Source organism: Balaenoptera physalus (genome assembly GCF_965194825.1).
Source record: "Balaenoptera physalus genome assembly, chromosome: 16".
Classification (NCBI taxonomy): domain Eukaryota; kingdom Metazoa; phylum Chordata; class Mammalia; order Artiodactyla; family Balaenopteridae; genus Balaenoptera; species Balaenoptera physalus.
Genome location: NC_138898.1, coordinates 50727548 through 50746756, shown reverse-complemented (window position 1 = coordinate 50746756; position 19209 = coordinate 50727548). Strand labels below are relative to the sequence as shown.

At 44.0% G+C, this 19209-nt stretch overlaps 1 protein-coding gene across 1 annotated transcript in view; it reads left to right on the top strand.

Annotated features, from left to right (window-relative positions):
* PCSK2 (proprotein convertase subtilisin/kexin type 2) overlaps positions 1-19209 on the top strand; it is a 220554-nt gene that overhangs the window by 110144 nt on the left and 91201 nt on the right. Inside the window, exons 3-5 of the mRNA XM_082431692.1 lie at positions 6110-6223; positions 8232-8340; positions 15774-15811. Of these exons, the coding sequence (XP_082287818.1) occupies positions 6110-6223; positions 8232-8340; positions 15774-15811 (261 nt within the window). The remainder of the gene's footprint in view (positions 1-6109; positions 6224-8231; positions 8341-15773; positions 15812-19209) is intronic.

The window sequence follows — 19209 nt, the reverse complement described above, 5'->3', positions numbered from 1 at the left end:
CTGTGCCACCGGGGAAGTCCCTGTTTATCAAGTCTAAATGTAATAGTTTGCATCTACTAACCCCAAATTCCCAGTCCCTCCCTCTCCCACCCCCTCTCCCCCTTGTCAACCACAAGTCTGATCTCTATGTCTATGAGTCTGTTTCTGTTTCGTAGATAGGTTCATTTGTGTCATATTTTAGATTCCACATAAAAGTGATATCATATGGTATTTGTCTTTGTCTGACTTACTTCACTTAATATGATAATCTCTAGTTGCATCCATGTTGCTGCAAATGGCATTATTTTGTTCTTTTTTATGGCTGAGTAGTATTCCATTGTATACCACATGTTTATCCATTCATCTGTTGATGGACATCTAGGTTGTTTCCATGTTTTGGCTATTGTGAATAGTGCTGCTATGAACATAGGGGTACTTGTATGTTTTTGAATTACAGTTTTGTCCGGGTATATGCTCAGGATAGGAATTGCTAGATCATATGGTAATTCTATTTTTAGTTTTCTGAGTAACGTGCATACTGTGTTCCATAGTGGCTGCACGAACTTGCATTCCCACCAACGGTATAGGAGGGTTCCCTTTTCTCCACACCCTCTCCAGCATTTGTTATTTGTAGACTTTTTGATGATGGCCATTCTGACTGCTGTGAGTTGATACCACATTGTAGTTCTGATTTGCATTTCTCTAATAATTAGTGATGTAGAGCATCTTTTCATATGCCTACTGCCCATCTGTATGTCTTCTTTAGGTCTTCTGCCCATTTTTTAATTGGGATTTTTGTTTTTTGGTTGTTGAGTTGTAGGAGCTGTTTATGTATTTTGGAGATTAGCCCTTGTTGTTCGCATCATTTGCAAATGTTTTCTCCCAGTCCATAGGTTGTCTTTTCTTTTTGTCTCATTTTGTTTTTTATGGTTTCCTTTGCTGTGCAAAAGCTTGTAAGTTTGATTAGTTCCCATTTGTTTATTTTTGTTTTTATTTCTATTGCCTTGGGAGAATGACCTAAGAAAAAATTGGTACGATTTGTGTTAGAGAATGTTTTGCCTATATTCTCTTCTAGGAGTTTTATTGTGTCTTGTCGTATATTTAGGTCTTTAAGCCATTTTGAGTTTATTTTTGTGCATGGTGTGAGGGCATGTTCTATCTTCATTGAATTTACGTGCAGCTAGGACTTCAATATATCTTTTAGGGGGACTAAGTCAACGCGTAATAGTGGTAAACAAAATAATTCTGAGTAATACAGAAAAGAATAGTGTGATATGATCGACAGCATCATAGATTTCATAAACCAGTATTCTCAGCAACATACCAGTTTTGTGTTTTGTGGTTTTTCTTCTCATGCTCACTTCAAGCCAAGATGTTCTGCACGCCCTTTGGAGTCAGCACTCTGGATTGCCCCCCTTTCTCCTGACCCCTCCCTGGCCCTGCACAGTCGGTGCTAATTAGCAGCTGTTTAATTATCAGCCCAGCAGGGAAGTGATCCCAGCCCTGATCCTTAGAGAGTTTTATGAAGTTATGCTGTCCCAGATACAGGAAGGTTGACTGTATTCCGTGCCTTAGGGAGAGACTGCGTGCTTTAGTGGAAAGTTCATGGCCTTTAGAACTGATCAACCTGGGTGACTGTTGTGTTTTCAGTTTTTGGACAATGGTCTCTGAACCTTCGTTTCCTCAGTTGTAACCATACCCACCCACAGTTCTGTTGAGAAGGCTAAATGTAGGGAAAGTAACTTGTTAACATAAGTTATAAAATAGTACGCCAGTATGCAGGGGTGGTGTCTTCTTCACCCTAGTATCATCTGTATCTAGCACACTGTAGATGCACAAAAACTTTTGTTGACTGAAAAATTCTTAATTAAGGAGAGACACCAGGAGAGCAAAGGCAGTGGGTGTTGTTTGGGTAAAATCTGTGTTTGCACATGTGTCAAATTGAGGCTTAAAATTTGAACCAGAATTGTAGAATATCCTTCTGTTCATTTTTAATAAAATAATACCCAGTAACACACACACCTGCTTTCTTATATTTCTTATTTGTATAAATGTTTAGGTCAATGGGCCAACTTGGGGGAGAATTCTACTGAAGCTAGCTGTATGGTTTTTGTTTTTGTTTTTTGTTTCTTTTGAGAAGGCAGGAAGCTATGGTTAAGTTGTATGCATGTCATTCGTACTACATCTAAGTGGTAGTGAAAGGAATTGTCTGTGAAAGGTCACAATTCAGAGGAGGGAGAAAAGAGAATGAAAGTGGCCTTTTAGTTATAATGTGAGGGAGGATTATAAATGCTTGGAAATACTTCTTTGACATTAAGAGCTTTATCACACATAGAATTGTAACACTGAAATCTTCCCCAGGAGTCTTTAAAACTAGTTTATAACCTCATCTCTCAGCTCATGGCAATTTCACTTATAATAGAAAAAAACCCAGATGACCAGTAAGAGGGAACTCATTGGGTAAGTTATGGTACATTCCTCTATGGAATATTTAGGTAGTCATTAAAAATTAAAAGATGAGAGGGACTTCCCTGGCAGTCCAGTGGTTAAATCTCCTCACTTCCACTGCAAGAAGTGCAGGTTCTACCCCTGTTGAGGGAACTAAGACCCCACAGGCTGCACGGCCAAAAAAGATAAAATAAAAGATGAGAGCTATGTAGCAACATATGAAAATTTCTATGATTAGATACTTAATGAAGAAAGGATACACAATTTTATCTATAGTATGATTACTATTATGTAAAAATTAGGTTAAAATGCAAGTTAGGGTTGGACAAGAACCAAAAAAATGGAAACAGCTGATGGCAGTACCTGGCATCATTGTGGGGGGGTGCACTCTTCTCCAGTTTTTTGTGTGTAACAAGTGAAAATATGTGTCTTAAAGGTGTTCATCTCTCTTGGAATTGTAACTGTGATCTTCATTGAGGTCACGATTCAGAAAGCCCTCTGCAGTGTCTTAGGATTCCTGATTTTTAATAACATGAGGTGCAAAATGGCAGACCCTTGAGTCATGCTTCAGTGCTTTTGAGTTGCAAGGAGGGCGCCGTCCAGGGAGCACAACATCCTAAAGCATCATTGGTTTCCATTAAAACCTAATTTATGGAATTAAAAATTAATTTTATGGAAATGAATTTAAACAGCCTTTCATTAGAATGCACTTGGTCTAACTGAGTTTGGAGTGGTGTTGTAATAGCCATTCCTCCACCGTTATTGGAAAAGATGGAATCTGAGATGAGTCTTCCTGTCCTTACACTGCTGGGAACAACTTGCGGAGGAGTTTTCCAATATGAGTCCAGTATAATGGGGACCCTTCAGGGGAAGTCAGGCAAGGCTCCCATCCGTGAGCAGAGCAGGTAAAGACTTGGTTGTGGGACTGAAATGGGAAGTTGCGAATTCAGGATGGATGGCCAGTAACTTGCTTCCACAGTAACAGGAAGTTTTGAGGGGGCATGTGGTGGTTCTTTACAGGTTGAGAATGTAGGGGATGGGGAATCTCCCCCCTACCACTCTTGAGTTCTTATGGCTGGACTAATAATACACGGAAATGAGACAGATGAACGGGAGAAAAAAGAAACACAATTTAATTCATGCATGTGCAGGTCTCATAGAAGCTTTTATACTTTTTAGACAAAGAAACAATAAATTTGGGAAAAATTGACAGGACGAAGAAATTCAGGTTTTGGGTGCCCAATTAGTGAATAATCTAAATAGAATTGGGGCTTGAGGTAGTGAATTAAAGAAGTAAGAAGGTTTGTTTATACAGGCTCCTTGGCTTCGAATTCCCTGTCTCTGGTGATAGGGTGTCCTTCTACCTCCAGTTGCAGGGAGTGCACCTTTCATATAAGAGATTTATTTCCTGTTTCTAGGGAGGCAGGAAGGAGGGTCAGAGTGTCCCTCTTGCATTGGCCATTTCTTAAGTAACTTTAATAAATAATCAATATGCCATTGAGGCACAATTTGGGGTGGCCCCCCAGGGCTCCAACAAGAGCTACATTTACTTCAACATTTTAAATATTCTACATTAATGAATGCACACACACAGAAATGCATAGATAAGCATATATATATATATATATATATATATATATATAACATATATACATGCACATATATATATGGTGGCAGCTGTGAGACTACACCTTGTAGACCTGTGACCTCAGGGACCCTAGCTGCCATCCTCTGAAAGCTACCACTGTGTTGACCACAGGCCACACTTTCCACAGCTGCTCCAGCCGAGGATGGGAGATGCAAGCGTGCTGACGCAGTTCTACCCTGAGAGACTCAGGGTTCCTCCAGCAGCTGCCTCTGATCGCCAGCAGCCTTGCCAAGCCTGCCTCAGGCGATGGGGCAGTGGATGGGCAGTGGAGGACACTTTGGCTCCGCCTGTTCACTCCCTTCTTTATGGGGTCAAACTTGCATCACTTTCTTGTGTTTTCTCTCCTAACAAAATCCTTACACATTTAATCTCCTCTTGACATCTGCTTCTCAGAAGGTACATGTATATACACACTCACATACATATATGAATAGATATATTTGAATCATAATTTATCTCCATTTGATGGACACTAGTTGTGTCCAGATTTGTGACATTATAAAAATAACCATCCATCCCATTTTTTCCAGTTATTTTGCTATTTCTTTCAGGGGGCAGGGGTTAACTCTGCCACAATGACTGTCTCTTGTTGGAATTCCCCTCAAAGAACTCACAGAGCAAATGCCATACCCACTACTTCTCTAGAAGTAGAATTTCTCGTAGAATTAGAGTTTTTCTGCAGATGAGCCCCGGGCCTTCCGGCGTCTGCATGTAGAGCAGGGAAGTGAGGAACTACCCTCCCATAGCCTCCCCCGCCTTCCAGGGCAGCAAGGAAAGGGAGGGTTATCGGCCACATCTGTGGTCCCTTTGTTCCTGACTTGGAGTCTTCTATTTTCCCTCATCCCATGTCAGAATTTGTGGGTGCAAGCAACAGAAATTGATTCTGGGTCATGTGAACGAAAGTGAATCTGTTGGAAAGGGATGCGGAGCTCACAGTCTGTAGGAGGCTGATGGATTGGTCTTGGGGGAGCTCCAGGCTGGGCTGTGGGAATGACGATGGCCAGGATCTTTTATGGGGAGAGCCTGGTGAGTGAGCCTCTGAGATAAATAGCCTCCAAGGGTCCCTTCTGCCTTCACATCACTTTCCCAAGGTTCATATCCTAGAAGAGAGATACCCACTGAGGCACCTCTGAGGCAGAGAGAGGCTTCAGATTCTTTACAGGAGGCTGGTGCCTTGAATTTCACTCCCACCAACACAGAACCCAGTGGGCTTGAGGTAATCTCCCAAATGCACTGGGGAGTCCTGGCAGAAGGAGAAATGAATGTTCAGAAGCAAAATATAACTTTAAAAAATTAAAAGCACCCAGCACACACCCTTTTATCCATTTGCATAGTCCTTGAGTATGTAGATGCTCGGCCACAGCTATTGGATAATGAACTAGTTATTGCCCAAGTGAAAGAAAGGTTCCCATTTGGGACAAAGCCCAGCTGTTGCCAGGAGCCTCCTAATTCAGCTCCTAAGTTTCATTTCCATCCAAGGGCTTGGGGTTCTGTCTGACTGTCCCCAAATGAAGCGTCATCATTGCAAGGACAGCATCAATTTATCTTCAAAGGTGCCTCACTTACCTTCTAGAACTTTGCCGTGGACTTGCTGGCTTGTCAGGCAGGTTTTTCTTGTTTTGTTTTTGGCTGATTCCCAAAATGGATGCTGGGAAGCCCTCCAGAAAAATAGTCTGTGCCAGTTCCACTGTTTCCCTCTATGAATCCACATTCCTTTCCTTAATAGAAGTGCTTCACTGTTTTATTTCACTAATGCCCCTACCGCCTTATCTCCCTTGAGAATACTTTTCTCCATCTCCTTCTTATTTTAAGGACACTCACTTTGAGCCATCCCCAAGGCCTCTTTGTTGAGCGCAAGCAGAAGTAAATGATCTTGGAAAATAATCATAAAGTAAGAATATGCATGAAATGAACTTGGTTTCTTCTGAGGAAAAAAAAAACCAAAAACACATTATATACAAACAGAATTTGAATTTGTAGAAATGAAGTCCAGAAGAAGGGTGTTCAGGTAACATGCCAGTATTGTCATTCCAGGTAAAGAGGGCCTTGCAACAGGAAGGGTTCAACCGAAAAAAGCGAGGGTATAGAGACATCAACGAGATCTACATCAACATGAACGACCCTCTTTTTACGAAGCAGTGGTATCTGGTAAGCGTCTCGGTATCATTCCTAACGTTTCTCAGCTTGGAACTTCAGATAGAAGATGCGTTTCTATTTCCTCATTATTCTGTGGGATGTCAGCTAACACCCCACTCGGAACTAGCTTAGGTATTGATAGCACCCGACTCGGTGCTAGCGACTCAGTGCCCCCTCTGATAGGTATTGATTTTCTATCACCCTCCATGCATCTTGTCCTCTAATCTGCTTTGTTTCTGGAACGGCTTAAATAGCCATGACCTCCTAGGGTCAAAGCAACCACCAAGAGCTGATCAGATTCTCCCAGACCAGTGTATGAGTGAAGACTTGCAAAAGCATGTGAAAGTCAAGTCAAAATTCTGGGAGGAGCAATCCGGGGGTCTCAATGGACAGAGGAACTGGAGGACATGGTGGAACCACAGGCATAAGAAAAAGAATCAGGTGACTTCACAAGGGACAAGCAAGAGAGCTCAGAGGCTAAAGTAACAAAAGTAGCATGTATTAGTGCTTCCTAAAATAATGACAAGAAATCAGTTCACTGGGGCTTAACTGATGCAGGATTCAAGGCATGGAAACCCCGTCTGCCTGGTGAAGTGAATATTTTCTCACACACCAGCAGTCCTTCTTGACCTATTTGGGTGAGTTGGTTATGTTTAAAAGGGGCTCAGTGTCTCCAAACCAACCCAAACTGCAGGGCATATTGAAGGAAAAGGAGTGACTAATTTATAAATGTTTATAATTTATAAACCGCCCACTGTAGGAATGCATCACAACTTCCCTCTTGGGGCTTCAGAGCTTGACTATGCTTTATGCTTTGGGGCATGGAATTCTACAAATCCAATCTGCATAACTGAATGAGCTTATGTGTATTAGGATCGGCTACGTTTCTTGCAATAACGAACAATCCCCAAATCGCAGTGGATTAACAGAATCAAAGCTTGTTTCTCACTCATGCTTCACATCCAATGCTTTGTAATCCCCAGGGACCCAAGCTCCATCTCAGCTGTATCCCAACCCCTGCTTTCATGGGCATCTCAGCGAGGGGAAGGGGCAAATCACACTCTGGCTCTTAAAGCTCCTGCCTGGATGTGACAAATGGTTCATGAGCTCACATTCCAATGCCCCAAACCAGTCATGTGGTTCTAGCTTCCAAGGGGATGGAGGGGTGTCATCTTCGCATGTGCCTAGGAGGGGAAGAGCAGTCATTTTTATAAACAGCACTAATGACATTCACACAATGTTTCAGCAACACTGTAACAGCCAGCTCATTACTATGGGCTTCTACCAGTACAAGCTCTGACTTCGCTATTTTTTTTTATGATTTATCTTTGAGAAAATCTGCACAGGACAAAAAAGCATAAAAAGAGGGTAGTGAACATATTTGTATGGAATTTTTCTTTTTTTTCCTTTCTTTCTTTTTTGATTTTTTAGGGGGAAGGCATTTTTGGTTTTTGCATTAGAACATGCACCAAAGTTGAGCCAACTCTCTTGAATTCAGTTCAACAAATATTTTTAAGCAAGACTTGCTGTGGTGGGACTGAAATTACAAAGATAAATAGAACATGCTCCCTCTTGTAAAGAATATTGTTATTTAGTGAGGAAATCACATTCAAATAAGAATAATCCGAGACAATATGCACTGAATTCTGAAAGTGAGGGATAAAAAAAGAGCTACAAGAGCGAGCATTTAATTCTAAATTGGGGAGGGTTTCTTGCAATGTTGGCTCTAAGGAGTTTAAAGATAATGATCTAGTCATAAGAGATAGGAAGATTGAAACTGTGTTTGCGTATTTCCGTGAAACAGAAAACATCGATTTTGTGTATATCAAAAAATGGAGGGAGAAGACTAGAAGAGGTGGATGGGAAAACACCCCAAAGCACTGTTTCATGGACGATGTTGCCCTTTATCTGGCCCTGGAATACCGGGTGGCTGAGGAGTGTGGCAAGTAAACATTTACGCAGGTGCTTTACCACCTACACCAAACTAATAAGATTCTCTGCTTTGGAATTCCTGAACCAGATCAATACCGGGCAAGCTGATGGTACTCCTGGCCTTGACTTGAATGTGGCAGAAGCCTGGGAGCTGGGATACACAGGGAAAGGTGTTACCATTGGAATTATGGACGATGGTGAGTATTTCAAAGGCTGTACATCACCTGGAAGCAAGTGTGTCTTTGCACACCTTTGGAACACAAAAGATTCATTGTTTTGGAGATGCAAATTAGAGGCAGAATGGCCAGATGCTGGGCATGGTCGTCTATACTGTGTCGACATCCTCACATTTCTCCACATCAGTGGTCCTCAAGCTTGAGGATGCCCTTCACAAATATTTATCGAATTAATAAGTTAAAAAAATTAAAATGAACTAATGAAAGTTGACCATCATTGAACTGTAATTTCTTATTGGGCCACTGCTTACACCTTACCTTAAAACAGCTTCTGTTTATATTTACCATCTATTTCTCTAGATCTACACTGTCCAGTGTGGTAGCAGTATGTGGCTATTTACATTTAAGTTTAAATTAGTTAAAGCTAAATACAGTTAAAAATTCAATTCCTCGATCACATTCGTTTCATTTCAAGGTCTCACTAACCACATGGGGCTAGTGGCAATTCAATTGAACTTCATTTCTAGCATCCCAGAAATTTCCATTAGTCAGTGTGGCTCTAGATCCCCACAACAGCTTTTTAGTAACGGGATTGGGGTTTGGAGAATTTTGACTTTACTGCTACTTTCAGAATGAGTCCTTGTAAAGCAAACTGATGACATTTTATTATACATGCCCCCTGCAATATGTTATTTTATCCCACATGCCTGCCCAGCAAAGATTTAGCAGAGCTTTCGTTTTTATAGTTTGTGATATGAAAACCAATGGGTTTGATGAATTGCTGTTTTTCTAACTACACATGCCCTTGGCTCCGCCAAGACTCTGGAGCATCTCTGCCCTGCCGTCGTCCCGTCGGGGGTGTATTCTTGCTCTTCGTTAGCTGTCTGGGTCCTGCGTAAAAGCTGCACTGTGCACTATTGGTCCAATTACATATAAAGTCTATACAGAGATGAAACAATGGAGCCTTTCTCTTCTCAAGATCCTCAGAGAACACTATGTTCTCTACAGCAAGCCTTTGAAGCAGGATTGATGGGAAAACAAGGAGAGCCAGCGTGCTTAAAATCAGCACTGTCTTTGTGTGGGCTCATTAAATATTAACATAAAAACAATGCGCAGTGTTTTCTGAGGTGTGAGGTGTTTTGAAATGGATGTAAAAGCTTTCTCCAGGGGCCAGGGCTCTCACAAGAAGAAAGGCGCTCTCACGAGAGAGAGTGTGTGTGTGTGTGTGTGTGTGTGTGTGTGTGTGTGTGTGCGCGCGCGTGTGCCAATGTGGAGAGCTTACCTGATTCTCCTTCCTAATGCTTTGGCTTAGAAACCACCGTGGATGAGGCCAGCTCACCCAGGAGAAACATGCATGTAGGTTTCGGGGAAACCTGCCTGGGATACATTGTAATCACCATTTCATCACACAGATGTGGGGGACCAGAGAAGCACCCTTAAAAGTGGCCACAGACAGGCACGGTGCTCTCACAGAACCCCCAACAGCCCCCGAGATGCCCGTTTCACGATTCTTTAACTCCAGACCCCTTGACTGACCGTTCTTCGTCCCTTCTGAAGAGAGCTAAAGAGAGGACGTCACCTGCCTCTGGTCCACATTTCCTGGCCCGAGAAGCCAAGCCCATTACAAAGTCTCAGCAGAATTTCCTATTTGATGTTATTTCTCCTGCTGATTTACTGGCCTTTGAGATTCAAAAAAAAAAGTGAACTCTCTGCCCCTCAATTGTATTCCTAACTTCTCCATTGTTTTGGTCGTCCACTGCTGCAGAACAAACCACCCCAAAACTGAGTGGCTTAAAGCAACCACCCTGTTGCTAACTCTCACCATTCTGTGGGTTGCCCAGGCTCAGAGGGACAGTTTGGCTCTTGGTCTCTCTGGCGTCTCTCATACAGTTGGGGTAAGAAGGCTGCTGGGGCCAGTGTCAACTGGAGTTTCAACTGGGTGCTAAAACAGCTCGGCCTCCCTCCCGCTCCACGTGGTCTCCCCAGCAGGGTGGCTGGATTTCTTACGGCTGGCTCGGGGCTCCCAAGAACAGGCATCCTAAGAGACAAGAAGCAGGAACTGCCAGCGCTCTCAAAGGCTGAACCTGGAATGGGCACGCATTGCTTTGCCCCTTCCACGGGATAAACAGTCTGAGAGCCAGACTCCAGGGGAGGAGAAATATCAATAGATCCTGCCTCCTGGTGTGGAGAGAGACAAAGGATTTGTGGCTATGTTGAAATCGGCACATGCTTGTCCAGTAGGATAACTGAAGAAAAGAAGACGACTAAGCCGTTCTCCAAACCCACTGTTGAACAGCAAGATGAGCGCAGCCGGGGCAAGAGCGGCCACGGCAAGGGCAAGACCAGACGCACAGCCTCTCACCATGTGGTGGGGCATCTCTGCCTGAACAGCCACAGACGGGAAGCAGAGATGATGAGCTGGGAGCATCAGGGCTGCATCTTCTCTCTCAGCTGCCTGCACACGTGGATGGTGTGGAATCGTTCCCCAGATAGTCTCTCAGCAAGACATCACCCCAAAACAAGGTCAAAGACACACACGGATGCTGACCCTGAGACCTAAGAGCAAAATTAATGTCATATTTTACAAGCCTGCCTTGTGTGGGAAATAATTGGTGATCTGCGTGTGGAAGGTTCGATTTGTGGACAAGCACAGTTTTAATACCCGTTCACCCCTCTCTGGTTGCCCAGCTCAAAAACTCAGCCGTCATCCCCTCTGCTAGATCCAATGACTTGATAGATGCTCACTGCTTTCATGTAGGTGCTTTCGTTAGGTGCAACCCAATGTGACTGCCATACCCTACATACCTCTGGGAAAGAACCTCCGTGGCTAACTGTTGCCAAAAGGGCAGAAAGACTTTCTTAAGTGTCTGCTCTGACATTCTGGGCATGTTGATGTCAGCAAGGACCCTGCTTAATGATGATGATTTATCCCTTTTGTTGTGATGGAATTGTTTGGTGTTGGGAACTTAACCTGGAAAGTAGGATGTGGCCATAAGGAGACTCGGCGATAGACAGGAGTCACCCAGCCCCAGGACGGGCGCTGGCTATCGAGGTCAAAGATGGTCAGCGAAGGCATGAGTCAAGTCCTTTAGCTGATGGAGCCAAGGAAGTAAGATTGAAGGCCAGTGAGGCAGGGTCAGAGAGAGCTTTCAATCTGAAGTAAAGATAAAAACTAGCATTTCGAGAGTACTATGTGCTAGGCTCCACTTAACATTTTGGAAACAGTCATAATTATTCTCTAAGGTTTGTGTTATTATTATCCACATTTTGCAGATGAAGAAATTAAGGTTTAGGGAGAGGAGAAATTGCCCAAACTAATCTTCACCACCATCTTCAGTGCTTGAAACACACCCTGTGGCTCCGCCTCCCTGGTGAGACTTTGTGATGGGGCCTCATCCTTATAAGCAGAGGTACAAGTTTCAGGGCCAGACAGTCACCCACAGCCTTCCAGGAGATTTAGAACTCTGTCATATTCTGAAAAGCGGTGTTTTCTCTCCTACCTTGGGCTCTGCAGGTCCCAGAAGGTCCAGCAGGGTGTCTGTTCCCGTTATTATTGCTGTGTAACAAGTGACTCCAATACTTAGCAGCTTAAAGTAACTATCTTGCTCATAATATTTGTGGCACAGGAATTCAGGAAGTCTGGACAGTTCTCACTTGAGGTCTCTCATGCAGTTGAGGTCAGGCGTTGTCTGGGTGGGGGTCATCTGAAGGCTAGGGTGGGCTGGGCGTCCAAGACGGCTCACTCCCATGGCCAGTGGTTGACTTTGGCTGCTGGAGCTCAGCTGAGGTTGTCAGAGCACCTGCAAGTGGGCGCCTTGCATGGCAACTGGCTGCCTCAGAGTAAACGAACGTCCAAAAGCAACAGGGGGAAGATGCCTGGCCTTTTCTCACCTAGACTTGGAAGTCACACAGTGGTGTTCCACTATATCCTATTGGTAGAAGCAACTCAGCCCACTCAGATTGAAGAGGAGGGAATAGACCGACCTCCAATGGGAGGCTCACATTGTCACATTGTAGAAGACCATATGGATGGGAGATATTGGGCCACCATCTTTGAAAAATCCAATCCATCCACTGAGGTTACTCCTCATCAACATATAAGTCATTCAGTGTGGTGCAAGGGCTAGCTCTCTTGGGACAATGGAAGGAACTGGGCTTAGGACCAGAGTCCAGAAATGTTATACATCTCAACTGAACAATTAGCATTATAACTAAGAATATGTACATGGAGCTCACTAATTCCCTGAGGTCTCCAGAACTGCCAGGGATTCCTGAGAATATGGACTGTTGTAGATTAGACTTTCAAACTAATGACAGGATACTAATGGTTTATGAACAAAAATATAACCAAGTATTTGTCATTTGTGTGCATTATGATTGGCTGGTGATGAGTCAGTGCCCCCTGTAGACAGTGAGGCTTACATGGTTGTACAGCTCAGGTTCTGTGTCTAAATTGTGTTTTTCCAGGACCTACATAGCACCTGGCTTTCATTGCTGAAAATAAACCAGTGAATGAAAATAAGAGTGAATATAAGAACTGAAAAATAAACAAACTGATTAAGAAGATGTATTCAGTGACTTCCACCTTCAAAGATAATCAAATATACAAAAATATTGAAATACTATTTAATTGCCAGGTTATTATTTTCATGCTTAGTTCATTATTATTTTTTCTGAGTCATGTCTGTCATCCTTAATCTATCAATAATATTTTCTTCCTCAGACCAAAGTCTGTATCTGTTCTAACTTCACATTCAGTCTTCCACTTAACCTAATTAAACATCCTTTATTTTAATTAGGCTAAATTTATCTTATTTTCATTCTGATTTCCTTCTGGTTTCAAATTACCTCTTTGCTTTAATATTTTCCCATCACAGAGAAGAGACTACTGCCTCTTAGAAAATTCCTTTCCTAAATAACTTGCACTATCAGAACTTGAGGCCATGTTTTAAAAACTGACTCCCTGGGCTTCCCTGGTGGCGCAGTGGTTGGGAATCCGCCTGCCAACGCAGGGGACACGGGTTCGAGCCCAGGTCTGGGAAGATCCCACATGCCGCAGAGCAACTAGGCCCGTGAGCCAAAATTACTGAGCCTGCGCGTCTGGAGCCTGTGCTCCGCAACAAGAGAGGCCGCGACAGTGAGAGGCCCGCGCACCGCGATGAAGAGCGGCCCCACTTGCCGCGACTAGAGAAAGCCCTCGCACAGAAACGAAGACCCAGCACAGCCATAAATAAATAATTATATATATTTAAAAAAAAACTGACTCCCTGTTAAGAAAAAAAAGTATTCTCTGTATCTTTTAAACTCATCTGTATGTTGTAAAATGTTTTGCCTAATAATGAGTTCAAAAAATGTAACCAATTTCCACAAACATATAGGACAATTTAATTTCAACACAACACTCTAAAACCAAGTAGATTTTTCAAATATTTCTGCTCATCTGCACCATCCACAGAACCCTAATAATGTGGTAGATGAAGGTACTAATGAGGATGCAAGAAATGTAATTTATTAAGTGTTTACTGCAAGCTAAACACTTTGAATGAACTGGCTCCAACCTCGAAAACTGCTTTGCAAGGTAGACAATATTCCCATTTCAAAGATGACGAAACTGAGGCTCAGAGAAGCTATATGGCCAAAGCCACACAAATATTACAGTGTCTGAGCCTGGACAGAACTGATCTGTTGGTCTCGTAGCCTGTGCTTGTCCCCAACTCCACCCCACAGCCTACACTGACCATCTCTGAATCAGGGTCCAGAGCAAAGGTCTGAAACTTTTATAATATTAGCCTTTAAATCTCCTGACTGCGGGGCTTCCCTGGTGGCGCAGTGGTTGAGAGTCTGCCTGCCAGTGCAGGGGACATGGGTTCGAGCCCTGGTCTGGGAAGATCCCACATGCTGCGGAGCAACTGGGCCCGTGAGCCACAACTACTGAGCCTGCGCGTCTGGAGCTTGTGCTCCGCAACAGGAGAGGCCGCGATAGTGAGAGGCCCGCGCACTGCAATGAAGACTGGCCCCCGCTTGCCACAACTAGAGAAAGCCCTCGCACAGAAACGAAGACCCAGCACAGCTAAAAATAATAAATAAATAAATTTATTTAAAAATAAATAAATAAATAAATCTCCTGACTGCTGTCCTCCTGCAGCTTTGGGGAGAGGAGAGGAGGATGGTGGGGGGGAAGGGCCTGGCTATACTCTCACAAGCAGCCTGAGGACAGCAATTGCTTCCGATGTCAAAACATCAAAACGTCAGCAGAACAGTGACTCCCAGTCCAGAAATTACTTGTGTAACCAGGAAAAACAAAGGAAAACTTCCTTTTAGAGATATACATTTGGATACAAGTTCTTTTTCACAGGACAAAGCTGCAGTGTGGCCTGGCCTTGGTGTGCATGCAGTGAAGATGGCCACTATGATAGGGACTTAATGACGCTTCTGGCTTTCAAATATTGCAACCCAATAGAGTTACGAATGCCACTGGAATAATTGGACCACCCTGTTCTCACCCCTACCAGGTTGAGAAGAAAGCAAGCACAGAGAGGCCAAGCACCCTGCCTGAAGTCACACAGCCAGTTGGCAGCGTGGTTGTGATTAAAACTTGAGTCTTTGACTACAAAATCTACACTCATAACCATGATGCTAGGTAGTACAGGAAGCCAGCCGATTTCTGAGAGGGCTGGATTCTCTGTTGTCACTGCTGCAATGATTATATGGCTCTGCAGACCTGGATGAGAGCTTTGCAATTTGCCCTTTGAAGTTTCACAGTGTTTTCTAGATCCACGTGTTAATGGAACCCAGCAGTGCTCATGGACCAAAATTCTACCATTGCAACAACTCTTGGACAGCAAGACAGGCCACATCCGGGAGAAAGGGCAGGACTCCTGCTGGGAGGCTCCCTGGAAAGCCTTCTGCAGAGGCAAGAACCAGCTCCCACCCAGGACACCTCGTGGGAAATCACTTGCCCTTTGCCTAATGGCTTTTCTCGCCGAGCCGTGTTCCTCTGGTTTCTGGGCCAGGCAACGCGCTCCTAATCCATTGCTGTCCGGGCTCTGTTAAATAATAATCGCTCTTCCTCCCCAGAACCGGTTTCATTTCAGAAGAAATGCCAGTTGATGCTTTAGAAATGTCAGGATTTCCACAAATCTCTCTTAGACCAGTTCTCTGTTGAGCCATCCGTCTTAAGGTCACAAAGCTGGCATTTATGTCAGAAGTGTTATCCTGGGGCCTCAAGCTCTAACTGGCTTCCCTCCTCTGACACATCTGGTGGCCGCTGGCTCTCCAAGTGGGCGGGGCAGCACCCTCCCCCAGGGATGGAAACTCGAAGCTGGGGCCCAGCGCTCACCCCCCAACACACATCTCCTGGTGCCAGCACATAAGGGGCGCGCCTTCTCGAGCAGCTTTCCTGAGGATACGTGGCAGGTATTAATCTATTGTTCTGTACTATTGTCTTTTCACAGGGATCGACTATCTCCACCCGGACCTGGCCTCAAACTATGTAAGTGCAAGCTGCCCTGTGTGGGGAAACGCGTGTGTCCTAAGTGTTCTGGTGCCCCTCAGAGTGGGAACTCACACAGACGCACACACATGCCTGCATGCACATAGGCCATGCACACGGGCACACGGGCACGCCTGCACATGCATGCACCCCAGACTGCCCATCTTATAAGAGCCACAGCTCAGGCCAAAGACAGATGAGGCATGGGGCCTGGCGGCAGGCAGGGGTGAGTGACTTCACCAGAAGAAAAGAAGGAAACTTGAGATCTGAAAGAACAAAGTGCGGAGAAAAAAGTTACAGGGAGCGGGAAGAGAGAGCCTTGGCAAGGTTTAAAATCAACTCCAGCTGAGGATGTTGAAAGGTGGGTGGGAATGAGCCATTTGGGGTCTTGCTGGACAAAACCGATGGCAAAAGCCAAAAAGAGCAGCAACTCACATTGCACCCGTAGCTTTGTGAAATCAAGCATGCCGCCTTCTTCTTATTTTGGGGCTGATGAGCGCTCCACACTGACTTTCCCCACAACTCTGAGTATAGCATTTAGTATCCCTTGACAAATAACAAATATTAACAGGGAATCACAGTAAATGCTATTGGACTGGAACCCCATGCTCTGACTTTTGACCCAGCAAGTCACCTGCTGATTTCCTGATAAAATCTCCAAACCCTTTAAACATTAAGCGATGGCTTTATTTTAACCCCAGGGAGTATACGATTCAAGCATTGGGGTAGTCACTTAAAATTACCCAAACTATTATTAAGTTGCATTTCTCCTGTAACTTCCAGAGCTAAGTATTTTTTTAAATGTTATTTCTTTGCTGAAAAGACTCATATTTAGGAGAACATGAATTTAAATAGAGGAAAGTTGGTTAACAAGCAGAAGTGTTTGGGGATCAAAATTCCGGGTCATTCTTCCTGGAAGGTGTGAGTGTCCACATTGCAAGAAGAGAAGGGAGATTTTCCATGTGTGTAGTGGACTGGGAATTGGGAAACAAAGCACCAAGGTGCTGGGTCTCTATTTCCTGCATGGGTCTTATAAACCTGGGAGAGTGTACACTGGGCGTGGTCCAACCAACGTGCCTCCAGAGAGAAATGACAGAAATCAATCCAAAGCTCTACTCCCCGAGATGAGAATCCACTCTGGCAGATAAGGCAGTGAAGAGCCACCTAGGAGTTGCAGATTCTGCCTCAACGACCATCTGCAGAGTCCAAGGACAGCATTCTCTCCTCCCCTCTGACCCCCTGCCCCACTGCTGGCACACGGAGCTGGCTGTTCCTTTGCTTCCTTAGAGGGACTGCGCCACACAGGGCCTCGTCTGTCCCCTCCAAAGCCCTGCCTTTCCCAGCCTCCCCAGTAACTGCAGGACCTTGGAGAATTCTCCAATGGGGAGGTTGAGAGATGCATGTGCCTCATTTTCTCCAAGTTTCTGATACCCAGAGGCCCTTCCTCATGGAGAAATGGCAGAAAAAACAGCCGGAAGGGGGGGCAGTTTCTGCCTCAGGGCTGCCCTGCACACGAGGCATTTCCGGTCTCCTTCCCAGCTGAGCTGCGGCTGCACAGGGTTCACACCATCCCCCAGACCAGCGCCTCTTGGGGAAGCCAAATGAGGGTCTGCTCACTTTTGCAAACCAGCGTTGCTCCTCTTACAGCTTCTAAGACTTCAAGGTGGGGTGGCTGCCAGTCAGGATGGAAGGTGGGCAGCGCACGGCCTCCCTCCTTCGAAGGCCACTTACATGGAGACTGACCTGGGCATCCCTGGCCAGCCCAGGTGTTTCCGTGACAGCTGCCCCTGACACCAGTCACCGGATTAAAAAGAGATAGTAATTCAAGTGGGAGAAAAATCCTCTGGGGCTCTGATGAACTGCAGGTACGATGCCAGTCGACAGTGTGATTCATCTGCCAGAAACTCTAATCTGAAATTGGAAAGGGAAAGATAACCATTGAGAGGTGCCAGCTCCACCCAATTCTGCAATATCAGAACATACCTGAAAACCCTATGGGTTCTTTGAGTGTGGTTTTCTGCTTTCCTTTTTTTCCCCTTTGTTTCTTTCCAAAAAACTTTTTTCTAATTAAAAAAATATCCAAGAGGGAGGGGATATGTGTATACATATAACTGATTCACTTTGCTGTACAGCAGAAACTAACACAACATTGTAAAGCAATTATACTCCAATAGAAACAAAATAAAATACAATAAGTCACTGCTGACCAAAGTAAAATAAATAAATAAATAAATACCTGTCCTCTATAGAAAATGTAGAAAAACATAAAACATATTCAAAACTAGCTATATCACCATTCTTAATACTTTAACATATTTTGGACTTCATTTCTCTGTATATATTTTTAATAAAATTGGGCTCTTGTTGCATATACAGTACCCCCCTTCTATGTGATACATCATGAACATTTTTATATTATTAAATAATCTTCAAAACATGATTATAAGGGCTATATAGTATTGCCTCATGCGGTAATTTACTTAAACTTTCCAATCCCTAATTCTTGGACAACTAGGTTGCTTCCAATGGGAGTCTCACTCTTAGAGGGAGTGTGACAGACAGTGACAAGGGTGGTAGAGGTCTCCAAACCACAACATGCTTAGGAGAGTGGAAAGAACTGGAAAAAACACAACTTAAGAAGCACATTAAATATGTTTTCAAATATTTCCAGTTCTCCATGATAGATGAGGCATTCAACTTGTTCAGTAATTTCTCCCATGAAAATTCCCACCAACGTGTGACCATTGCAGGAGGAGGATTTTAGTTCAGTTAAAGGAAGAACTATCTAATGATTAAGGTATAAATAAAAAGAATTAGCTCTCCCAGGAAGTAATGGGTTCTCCTTATCTGAAAATGTTTATGAGGAGAGTTGATGGCCTTTTGGCGGGGATGTTGAGGAGATGACTTAAACTAGATGACACCTAAGAATTGACCAGAAAATGTGAGCTCTGGACAAAACTGCACAATCTGACAACTTCCCTCTAAAGGAAGGTCTGAGTCTTCAGCAATTATCAAGACCCTTGGAACTTTACAAACCAGTTGTATCTAATTACACATGGCTTTGAAAATGTCCTACGTCTTTGGTATAGGTGAGAAAACTGAACGCCCCAATAGCTCATCCTTAATTCCTCAGCAGAGAACCTGAACCAGCTAGTTTTCGCCAGTCACAGCTCTCCCTCACTCTGAAGGGCTGAGAGTGACAACTTTGAAGCTACTAACCAGATTTATCTTCTTTATTTTTAATTAAAATTTTTACACTATAATTAACAGAATGAGCATGGCAAGTGGAGTAGACCTGCCCAGGAGGGCAATGAAATCAGTGGATGGTGATATACTCGAAAATTGTTTGAGCAAAGGATTAACAGGCAGCTTCACACCTTGTTAGGTGACTTAATGGC